At 34.8% G+C, this 12,650-nt stretch overlaps 1 protein-coding gene across 5 annotated transcripts in view; it reads right to left on the reverse strand.

The window, feature by feature from the left end:
- Positions 1 to 2,427: 2,427 nt before the first annotated feature.
- Positions 2,428 to 12,650, reverse strand: part of LOC128556481 (protein TFG-like) — a 44,428-nt gene continuing 34,205 nt past the window's right edge. For 4 of the 5 annotated variants that reach the window (XM_053541785.1, XM_053541787.1, XM_053541786.1 and 1 more), the window contains 2 exons: positions 7,077 to 7,209; positions 2,428 to 3,577 (listed from right to left, as the gene is read on the reverse strand). In XM_053541785.1, the coding sequence (XP_053397760.1) occupies positions 3,489 to 3,577; positions 7,077 to 7,209 (222 nt within the window). In that variant the 3' untranslated portion in view covers positions 2,428 to 3,488. Of the gene's footprint in view, positions 3,578 to 6,989; positions 7,210 to 12,650 lie in introns of all 5 variants that reach the window. The other variant, XM_053541784.1, reaches the window with a different exon arrangement.

Raw genomic sequence — 12,650 nt, forward strand, 5'->3', positions numbered from 1 at the left:
TTCCTTGTATCCGAGGTTTGTATAGCGAACACAATTTGTATAGCGAACACTATTTGACTGATGTTTGAAAAGGGCTATGTGTTCACACTCCGGGCCGATATGAATCTTTATGTGGCAATGTAGCGAGTCTAGTACCTTTCCTGGAGAGATGATAAGGTAAACTGTCTGCATGTTTATGACTGAAACACGGTCAAACTAAGCCAAAAACCTAAACTAAGCCAAAATGTACGTTGGTAAGAATGACCATAATTTTGTTTATTTTTGTAGGTTCTTTCTATCTTCTTTTTTAGAGAGCGCTACATTATGACTATGAGATATGTTGCAGTTACTCCCCTTACCTTCATCGACTGCATGATATGTGAATAGGCATTAATACTAATACAAAACAAGGAGCTGCGTTCAATAAACGCCTGATGCCCCCGGTGGCATCCTTGTCGATACAAAGCAACCTAAGTCCAAAACGAGGTCAAGGTCAAACTGAGGTCAAGTGATGTTTGAAGATGAGGAATGGTCACAGGTTACATCTGTATTAGTATCAATCCATTCTTGTAAGCGGTATTGATGCTAGACGAAACGGGCCCATTTGGTTAATCAAGAGTTGGCCCATATAAAGCAACCAAAGACCAAAATGAGGTTAAGGTCAAGGTCAAACTGAGGTCAGGTGATGTCTGAAGATGAGGAATGGTCACAGGTTACATCTGCATTAGTATCAAGTCATTCTAGTAAGGGGTATTGATGCTAGACGAAACGGTCCCATTTGGTTAACCTCGTACGGACGGACAGGACGATCACTATATGCCTCCGCATCAGTAGATGCCGGGGGCATAAAAAAAGTGTTCAAATTGTTATTACAAAAATGTTAAATTAGACTACCCATTAAAATTTAAAAGTATGGTGTTCATGACATACAGTGCATTACGACTAGACAACAGCGCCATACATACGGATTAAAGTATAAATTATACCTATAGTTTTGCAGTCCATTTTAGCACCTGCTATAATTTTTACAATTTGAAATTTGATAAACTGGACTGTTTGCCATTGTTAATGACGCGTAATTAGCACACTTATTTAGGACAATATGACCGTGACCGTAACTGATTTTCGTTCACTATTGTTAACATGAATCTAATACATGTAGAGCTAGCTCTCAAACGTAATCTTGAGTAAATATAAGCCTACTATTGTCTTGTATTTGGTAAATGTTAATGATATTATATATTTTTTTTTTATCGTATCCGTGAATATCATAGAAATGAAATAAGTTGTGTTTATTCATGTGCAAGTGCTGACATTAGTCTGACGTCATCAGCGATTCTCCTGTTTATTTCTGGTTTTCAATAATTTTTATTCTTTATGTCTGTTTGCTATAACCGAGGGGTTTTCCATTGAATTTCGTACTTTGGGACTGGAAAGTGTTCCTTATAACCGAGTTCCCTATAACCGAGGACTTTTACATTGAATAAAGAAGGAATTAGATCGGGGAATTGAAAACTGTTCCTTATAACCGAGTGTTCCTTATATCCGAGTTCCTTATAAGTGAGGTTTACTGTAGTTTTATAGTTTCTTTTTCTTTTTGGTTTAACAGGACGCTGACAAAATCATTGGTCATATGGCGACATCCCAGTTATTTTGATGTGGAGGAAGGCCACAGGTACCTGTCAAGGCATTATTTCAGGCATAAGTAAGCACCTGGTTATAACCACCAACCTTCTGTAAGCAAGCTGAATGGCTTTCACACATGAAAGAATACTACACCTCATGCAGTATCAAACCCACATCGCTGAGGGGTAAATGATTTGTAATCAGTGACCTTAAGCTCTCCAGCAGAGATCCCTCAAACCATGTAGTGAATTTTAAAGTAATGGCACCAAGGAGAACCAGCTGATGTAAATATCGGACACACTTGTTCATCATTATCTACTCTTTCCAAATGCATTAATTACATACTGTGTAAGTGGACATATTTGCAGGCAAAAAAAGTTAGCAAACTGCTATTTCCAGCCATTATGTAAGATGAAATATTCAAGAATCACCGAACCCTGAAGTGCAAAGGCTTAGTTTGTTTATCTTTACTTGACTTTAATGACGTGTCTTGAAGAATGCGGAAATATATGCTGGCTGATATTTTTGCAAATTTCTTGAATTTGAGAAATTCGCTAACATTTCCATGCTGCGAGCTTTTCCGCTTAAACAGAAATTGTCTGACTAAGCACAAAAGGTGGTTACTGGTTTTCTGTACCCACTGATACCCATAGTTCCATTACAACTGCAATATGAGTATGTAGTATTTCATTTAAGTTGGACAGTTCACATTTTTTCATTGGAAATGATTTTTTCAAAATGAGAATTTACATTTTTATTAAATATTGTATTTAAAAAAAATCTGGTTTGTAGGGGTGACATTTTTGGTACAAAACAACTCACTTTCAAATACAAAATTTGTTATATTTCCTTTCAACACAAATGTTCTCAACATTTTTTACATTTAAAAACATAATGCCTTTATGATTGTGGCACTTATTTGCTTAAAATAACTAAATAACTATTGCACGCATACATATTGTCATTTTATTTTATATTTCTATATTTTTTTTATCTTACCAAACACATTATATAACAAGAAAAAGGGACAAGCCTCGGAAAATAGTGATTTTCATTTGCAGGTAACTGTAAGACAGCAATATGTTTGGTTTCTTGAGTATTTGCTTGCAGAAACGTCACTGTAGTCTATAAAACATGCAATGGTCTCTTTACTGTGTGGATCACACAGTAAAAGGGTGCTGTAAAAATGAAACTAAGCTCTATTTGAACAAAGTAACCCAAAGATATTTGAGAAGTTGCAATTTCAAATGAGTAAGTGTGTACTTGTAGTAAATCTCCATTCACCTAGAGGTCTGCCCATTAAACAATGCAAAGTTTCAACGTTGCTCCAGCTATGTTCCTTACAGATAATTATAAGAGTAAAAGTCGGCAGTAATTTTTGGCAAAATTCTTTGATCAATCATTTTTTGGTCAAAATATATCCCCAGTCCATTTCAATTAGTCCTAGGAATGCATTTCTGCACCTGTCCTCATATTGTCAATATACAACTCTTTTAATTTAACGATATGAACACTTTATATAAGCACATATAGACACATTACAAAATATACATCCTTTTTATACAAGAATTTGTTGAAGATAATAATTTCACCAACACAACTCCTTGTGAATTTTATCTGCAATTCCATCAGATCTTAGTTATTTCACTTCATGTTCACAAAGTGTGACATATATAAATTATGACATTAACAAAACATGACATTCACAAACTGTGACATGAGTAATTTCCCGAACTTCTGACATCTGTGATATTCACAAACTGTTGACATTTGTGATATTCACCAACTCTGATATTTGTGATATTCACTCAAACAGCTGGACCAAAGATAAAATCTCTGAATTTTTCAAGCGGAATGAAGGTTAAATAAAAGTTATGTAGACATCAAGTATTTTGATAATAGTGCAAATGTCCTGTATCTAGTCTGACCTGTTTTGATGGTGGCGGTAAAAACTGACTTTCTTCATAGAAACCTAGAAAAAAAGAAAACAAACTGCTACATTTTTAAACAAACAAAACACTTGTTTCATTAAAATCAACAATGCTGAGCGGTAATTGATTCTAAGTCAGTAACCTTAACACTGCTGTTCAAAAGCTGTGTCAAAGGCCTGTACAAATATTTATATCAAAAATTAGAAAAGGAATATGGTTCTTAAATAGTCATATTGTTCTGCTGGCAGTGTAACTTGTACATTCGTTACAGCTGTGATATACAATAAATATTATCATATAAATTATTTCAAATTATAAGGCCCTATTTCTTATGAAGTAAGTAAAGTTGCTGACAATCAAGTTGTAGAATTAAAGGCAGCATGAAACAAAATTTCTACTAGAAATTATTCTAGTCAGTCATTGTCACCTACACAAATCAGATATGGAGGATTATGTAACTTCAATTAGATCTCTCAGAGTCAGCTGATAGTATCAACCCCACTGTTGACAAAATGACCAAGGTTTCCATGACATTCTTATTGCAGTAATACATATAAAGAAATTATTTTTCTTCACTTAAAACAAACCAAAAGTTAATAAATAACTTGAACATGTTAACAAAAAACAAAGCAGGCATTTTTTTTAACTTACTGGTTACTGTGGAATCATTACTTTTCATGGAGGACTAATTGCCATGGATTTCATGGTCAAGTCAATCCATGAAATTTTGTCCAAAAGAACAAGTAAAATACCCATTCATTTTATGTTCAAAATTTGAAGTCTGCAAATTCATATCCCTACAAAAAATCTGTTTCAGTCAAAACCACAAAATTCTGTGCCCACAAAATTCATGATTTCACAGCATAAGCTTACCAAATAGAATGCTGAATTCATCAGGATCATATACAATATGTCTCCCTACTTCTCCATACAATGCTATTTATTTTTTGAAATTGGTATCTTTACCATTTTTACTAATTTTTCCCCCCACTTTATTGCATGATTTTAAAGCATATTAAAGTTAGATACAGGTAAAATATCGCTCAAAATAGTTTTTTCAGTTTGGCAAGTGAAGAAACATTACATTTTTATTCTCATGCAGACATGTCCTTAAATTCTAACTTCGACTGAGTGCATAATTATGTTAATTATGGGCGGCGATTACCGCCAAAATATATTTAATCCATTCATAAACAAGTCAGTCAGTAAGTGCAGTGCATTTTAACGCCGTCTAGTTTAAAACTCCATCCCGTCCAATAAATTTGCATTCAACGCATTGTATTTTGAAACCATTTAATACAAAACTTCATTCCATCTATTTAAACATGGAACGATGCATTGAAAAACTTGTTGCAATGCACCGTACTATGAAATCATCCAACAAAACGTGATACCATGCAGCTCAATGTGAAGCCGTTTAACATGAGTACATGCAGTGTAAAATGAAATGATTTATTAAAACTTGACGCCGTCTAATGCATACTGAAACTGCTTTGTGTAATTAAGAGCGGTATATAAAAACTTGATGCCATGCAGTCCAATGTGAAGACGTTTAACGCAACATGAGTTCGTGCAGAGTAAAATGAAACGATTCATTAAAGCTTGGAGCTGTCTAATGCATACTGAAACCGTGTTGTGTGATTTGGAGCGGTGTATCAAAATTTGATGACATGCAGCCAAATGTGAAGCCATTTAACGAAACACGAGTACGTGCATTGTAAAATGTTAATAAGACTATCAGTTCATAAGTTTGACCTGTTATAAATATAGATTCTGGATCAGTTTTATATAAAAATATTTTGTCAATTTTTGTTTGTCTGTTTGTTTTTTTCGGGGATGGGTGGGGACTGAAGATCTTATGCCGTTTCTAAACAGTTTCATTCAAGTCCTGGATTTCATACAAGTATTAACTGCCGTTTCTAAACAGAATTTCTTTAAGTCCTGGATTTCATACAAGTATTAACTTTATCTCCACAAGTATCTGCTACGCTCGCTCGGTTCACAATTCCCCTTACAGGTCGTATGAAATCCAGGAAACTGACGGTCTTAAATGAAATACTGTTTAAAAATGGCATAAGATTTTCCGCTCCACCCCCTACCCCCGAAAAACATTGCACTGTACAGTGAAGTACATGTAATTTTGACATACTGTCTAAAAACATAAACATGTTAACATTTATTTTATATGATTGATAAACTCGGGAGATGTTTAGTGTTTGTTAATTTTGTCATTATTATTTCTATTACTGAGTCTGTTTCACGAAGCATACTTCTGACAAAGCTTAAACTAAGAAGAAAGATGTTTCACGAAAATATGGTCCCTTTTAATATTCAGATAAATCGCAGGAACAGTGTAAAATTGAATGTTAGAATTTTACCACAAGGTCGGTTTTAGGACAAATTTTAAGATATTTTTATATAAAACTGATCCAGAATCTATATTTATAACAGGTCAAATTTATGAACTGATAGTCTTATTAACCTTTTACAATGCACATACTCGTGTTTAGTTAAACGGCTTCACATTTGGCTGCATGGCATCAAATTTTGATACACCACTTCAAATCATACAACACGGTTTCAGTATGCATTAGACAGCTCCAAGCTTTAATGAATCGTGTCATTTTACACTGCACGAACTCATGTTGCGTTAAACGTCTTCACAATGGACTGCATGGCATCAATTTTTATACACCGCTCTTAATATCACAAAGCAGTTTCAATATGCATTAGACGGCGTCAAGTTTTAATAAATCATTTCATTTTACACTGCACGTACTCACTGTGTGTTAAACGGCTTCACATTGAGCTGCATGGTATTATGTTTTGTTGGATGATTTTGTAGTACAGTGCATCGCAACAAGTTTTTCAATTCATCGTTCCATGTTTAAATAGATGGTATGAAGTTTTGCATTAAATGGTTTCAAAATACAATGCGTTGAATGCAAATTTATTGGACGGGATGGAGTTTTAGACTAGACAGCGTTGAAATGCACTGCACTGACGGCCTTGTTTATGAATAAATTGTATATTTACTAATTTTGGCGGTTATCGCCGCCCATAGTTAATGCATTGTGCATGAGCAGAGCTTCTTTATAAAACATGTGTAAAATAGTATAAATAATATACTGTAACATAAACAATATTCGTAAGGGTTTCACAGTTTTAATTATTTCACAAAAATCAATGTCAAAAATGCAGATTTACAGGGCAGGGAAGAATTTGCTGTTTTCAGGAAGATTAAACTTTGACTTTATATATCTAATGTAATTTTAGTCTTGTGAATACCCCATATAACAGTAGTATGAAAATTCCCTGCATCTCCCTTTAATGTTATGTTTTTATTTAATATCCTGCCCTTAGTTAGTCTAGATAACCACCTAATGCCATTAACATCTGACTCCGGACCAAAAACTCATAGATTACACTATGAATGAATGAAGTATAACCTACAGTTTCATTGGTATCCTTGTGGATAGTTGCCCGCAGGTCGTGGGTATCCAGCCCCATACCTAGGTCCATGACTCGCATATGGGTTACCTGAGCCTGGGGGTCCCTGTCCTTGTGCTGCCCCGGCTCCTGGCTGTGGAGCCTGCTGTTGGTATCCACCATAGGGGCTCCCCTGGGGAACTTGTTGTTGCTGCTGCTGCTGTGGAACTGGTCCAGGAGCTCCCTGAAAAATGAGTGTAAAACTAAGACTATAACATATTCTTATAAATAAATCAACATTACAAATGTGCCAACTGAAAAATACCCTTTGAATACAGCAACATATCCAAAAAGAAATTCTTACACAATAAATAAAGCACCATGATTTAAGGAATTATTTTCTTTTAACTTATGACAGAGGCACTGCACACATATATTTCCCAGACCTACAAACCTATAAGGGCAAATCCTGAAGCCTAAAATGATAAGAATTGGGAAACTAATTAAAGTTTCAGATGAAAATTTTAAACTAATGCCCTTTAGCACAAAGACAACCAGTGCTTGGATTTCAAAAATCAGTGGTGTCAAAGCTTTCTGTGCTTCAGATAGAAGAATTCCTGTGATGTTTCAATTTTACTAAAACTGATACAAGATACAGCATCTCCTGATATATACTCATATCCCAAAACACCCCTATTTATGTCAAAATGCTTAGGGAGAGCCATGCATTGTCTTTTAAACAAGGAAGTCTCAAAGACAGCTATATCCCCCGCTGCTGTTATGGATAGTGAAAGGGTTAAAGCCAAGTCATATTAAAGTCCTTCAAGGGGCTTAGGAGATACAGAGCGGACACAAAATGGAAGGCTCAAACCTTTGACCTCGAGTTGTAACCTTGACCTTGAGCCGACTCCTGAGTTCTGCACATTGTCTTGATGAGGTGATCATTTGACCCAAATTTCATGAAAATCCTTCAAGGGGTTTAAGTTATATGGAGTGGACACAAAGGACGAAAGGACGGATGGACAGACGGAGACCATTCCTATATCCCCCACCACTCGTGGTGAGGGATTAATAATCAAAGGCCTGAATGGCCTGAGTCGGCTAATGATTGATGTACTGACAGTATAGTCTACCAGTTTCAGTTTGTTTTTAGTTTTTTTTCTTAAAATTTCATAACACAGCTCGATATTTACCCAAAATATTATACCCGGATATGATTACACTTTTCTCCAGTTTGAACAATATATTTTACAAATTGTGATGATACGAAGACATTTAGCAGCAATTGGCAGTATCTGACATTGAAGTTTGCGGTTAAATTACCTCTTATTTAAATCTTTTCATAAAAAAGTTGTTTCGTTTCGCCAAACATAGACGATCTACTTTCGATTTCAAAAACTACAAGAAAATATAATTTAATGTTTCGCCGATTTGTTTATTTCTCGAAAAATAAGAATTAAAATCATTTTTAATATCTGTAGTAACTAAACAAACCAGTAAGAGCTTCTTCTTCCGATAATTTATCCGTTTACTGACTGCAAAATTAATGTGTGTGTGTAGAAACCCACGCAAAGTTTATAGAAATCATACGATGCGTGTATACGTTCAATGTGGGAGAATTAAGGCTGATCGGGATCGGCTATGTTACCTAACGCATCCAGACGATTCAGATTTTGTTTTTAAAAAAGCATTGTGTGCATTTCTGTAATTTTATATACATTTAGAAATTATTAGACATGCGTATTTGCATTATTTCTATACGTAATTTACGCTAATACGCATCTTATCTGGAGCCCTGTGGAACTATTTTTTGTCTTTCACTGGATGTTACGCAAGCTTTGTAAGCCTGCGCAATTCATAAAATGCACATTTATGCTTAATGAGTTACATTCGAGTATTGCACAATTACAAGTCATAAATATGACAGATTACATCGTATATTGGTCATAGCAAAGGGAATTCACGCAACTTAACTTCATTCTTGCAGTGAACTGTTTGAAGTTTGAGAAATCTAATGGAACTACATCGCTTCACTGTGTTATTTGGTCCATTTAGACTTAGAGAATCGCTGGATAGCAAGGACTCGTCAAAACGATTACATCGTTTAGCCGACTCAAAAATAAAAGAAAACTTATGAGAAGGACAGCATGCTCAGCTATTCGAAAATGTTTAACAAGACGTGTGAGGAATGTAAATTAAATCTAAATAACAAGTATGCCCACGGGCAGAATGTCGAGCCCGCCAGCTGTCAAGTGTGACCTTTACCTTGGACCTAGGGACCTGGTTCTAGCGCACGACACTCCGTCTCATAATGGTGAACATCCATGCTAAGTTACATCAAAATCCCACCATGCATGAAGAAGAAATGCTCCGGACAAACTTCAATTTGACCTTTGACCTCCAACTGTGACCTTGACCTTTGAGATAGGAACATGGGGTTTGCGCACGACATGCCTTCTCATTGAGGTAAACATTCATGCCAAATATAAACAAGATTAGTCCATGAATGTCAAAGTTATGGTCCGGACAAAATCGGACAGACGCACACACACACGGAGGCACGCACGCACATACACCAAACCGCCAAAAGTGGTGACTATATTGAGCTCATGGCAAGCGGGTTCGACAAAAATTGTGAGAGGTGGAATATGTGTATTATAAGGTTGAGTGCAAGTGCAGGGGGTAAGTTGGAATATAAGAAATATTATACAATACAAGCATGTGAAATTTAAAAACAATGTATGTCTATAACACACTGGTGCCCCAACTTTCTCATTATTTGGATTTCATGATTCTAAGTGAAATATCTTTTTAAGACATATGCAACACAAACTTTAAAGCACTTTCTGTGTATTTTCCACTAAGTCAAGGACCATAACTCTGATCTTGCTGAGTGAAATCTCAAACAGAATATGAGGTGCACATCTTCAGATACTACATAACAATTCTCTAATAAAGACTGACTCGAAGTCAAATACTTTTCGAGATACATGCGACACAAACTTTTATGCTCTTCATGCATAATTTTTACTAAATCCAGGGCAATAACTCAGGTCTGACAGAAATCCTGAACACCCTCAGGTACACAACTTCACATGCTGAATAATATTCTTATTATGTTTCATGACTCTAGGTCAAATACATTTTGAATAAGCAACACAAACTTCTATGCCCTTTTATGCACATTTTCACTTAGTCAATGGCCATAACTCTGGTCTGGCTGAGTGATATCTCTAACAAACCCCTGGTACACAACTCCATATTCTGAATGATATTCCTGTAATGTTTATTAAATCTAGGTCAAATACTTCTTGAGATACTTGGAAACAACTTTTAGGTCCTTTTTATGCAAATTTTTTACAAAGTCATGGGCCATAGCTCTGGCCTGGCTGTGTGAGATCCCTATGTACTAGGTGTAGCAACCACAATAGTCTAAGTGGCTTATCAGGAAATCGCTGGAAATCCAATAATTACTAATACCACTTGTGTAAAAAATGCTGCTAAATCATTATTTACCATCCAATCTGAAAACAATAAACACCTTTCAAAAGCTAATAAAATTCTCTTTCATCTCATATAAATTTCTTTTATGTGGTGTAAAAACAAGCAGCAGGATGTCTGTCAATAAACAGATTAACTGCTGATTTTCATGACCATGTGAATATTGCGTAATAAGGACCATCTCTCTTGACACTAATGTGCTTATTTTGCAAATGCGACAGATATATTTTTCGTGAATATTAATGAGATGGTGATTTTTGATTAGCCAATAAATTGACGTTTCACAAGATGTAAACAAAATTTGCATACAACCTCACAACGCCTAGTAAATAGTCCATAAAGTTAAGGTCATTTTTCATCTTAATTCCTATTTTTTTTAATTATTGCTAGTATCATTTAAAAGTGCAAAGTCTAAACTTTATTTTGATACCAAATTTATTACCGGTACTCGGAATCATCATTTAAGCGGTCGCATTTATATTTTAATCCACATCTTCCGCGTGTTTGACCTCTGCAAACTAGGGCAAAAGGCGTCGCCATTTTTATCTTGTCATGATCGATCAGTGTATCTGAAAATTCGCCGATATGTCGTTAAACTTGACTGCTTTAAATATAACTCCGATTGAAAATTGTTGGTAAGTAATTACTTTTGTCATATATTTAAAAAGATTTATATATTTTCCATAATTGTTTTCAAAATTTAATGTTTAATTTGGGAAGCTGTCTCGGCGTCGATATGCAAAATCTGAATGGCGGCCGAACGAACACGTTCTGACAGAATTTCTGTCGTTTATCGCTAGAATCTGACCCCAAAAGCAAGCAAATCTTTTTGTTTTATATCAGTTCATATTAAAGGGAACAATTTAATTCGCTATTCTTATATTACAAGCATTTTCTATGCGATTTTTAAAGAAAACCTTGGGTACAAAAAACAGCGGTAAAGTCCGAGACGTTTCGTACCGGGGACGAAACGGTATATAAACGTTGTACATCGAGCATTTTTTTTAAAGCACTTAAATTTTTTGTATATTTTCAGGTTCACAAACGTTGTCTGCTGAAAAATGGTAATAAAATGGAATATCCAGCCCCATACTGCAAATCTGCTGGCATAACTAACTGTCAAGTTTTACAAAAATTATTGCCAAAAACTGACAAAGTCACAAATGGTCTAGTGCTTGAATTATTTAATTTTACCAAGAATAGAAAGTGGTCACTAAATGAATTAGTGCAAGTTCTTGGACAAATTACCTATGATTTCTGTAATGCAAATATTTCTTCGGTATCATCCAAAATAAATAAAGTCAGTGGACAAAAAAAATCACTTTCGCACAAGAAGAAAGTTAAAGACATAAAAAATGTGGACGACTTGCTGGGGCGATTGTTCGTACCACCATCTGTCAATAAAAACAAAAGTGAAGATCCAGAGACACTGAATGTGATCAAGCAGTGCCTAGATCCCTTGAAACAGATAGAGATTCAGACTGATATATCCCCAAGTGCAGAATCCCTGAAAAAGAAAGAAACAAAAAATGGTGTGTCCCCATGTCCTGAACCTTTAAAAGAGATAGAGACTCAGAATGTGTCCCCTTATCCAAGTCCCATCAAATTGAAAGAGACAGAGACTCAAAATGTACCTTGCATATTTGATATATTGTACTTTATGTCGACTGATGTGAAAATTACTGATATATGAAACGTTAAAAATTTATACAATAAAAGTAATTCAATTTCTTTCAGTTTGTATGCTATGTACAAGGACTATTATTTCAGTTGAACATGCTTTGTCAGTATCTAGATAGTGTGGTCAAATTGTGTAAAAAGTAGTGATTACCAAAAATGCTATTTACTGAAAATTTCAAGCCGACAGATAGTTTTCATGTACTAAAATTCTTCAAGGTTACTGTGATTCTTGATTATTATTGAAGGGTTGTTCTGTACAAATATAACATATTATAAAGATCTCATTGATGTTACCATGCATTTAATTTGTTATTTATTGATATGTGATAGTTAATTGACTCTAAATAAAATAGTTTTACATGATGAAATGTTTCTATATGATATGAAATTACAAACATTAAAATTGTTGAAATTTGACCATGCTTTTTTACTTTTCCTGTCCACTAGAGTCAGCTGATTTAAAATTAAGTGCCAAAAATGAATAGAGCAGGAAAAAATACATAA

This window comes from Mercenaria mercenaria, chromosome 4 (assembly GCF_021730395.1).
Source record: "Mercenaria mercenaria strain notata chromosome 4, MADL_Memer_1, whole genome shotgun sequence".
NCBI lineage: Eukaryota > Metazoa > Mollusca > Bivalvia > Venerida > Veneridae > Mercenaria > Mercenaria mercenaria.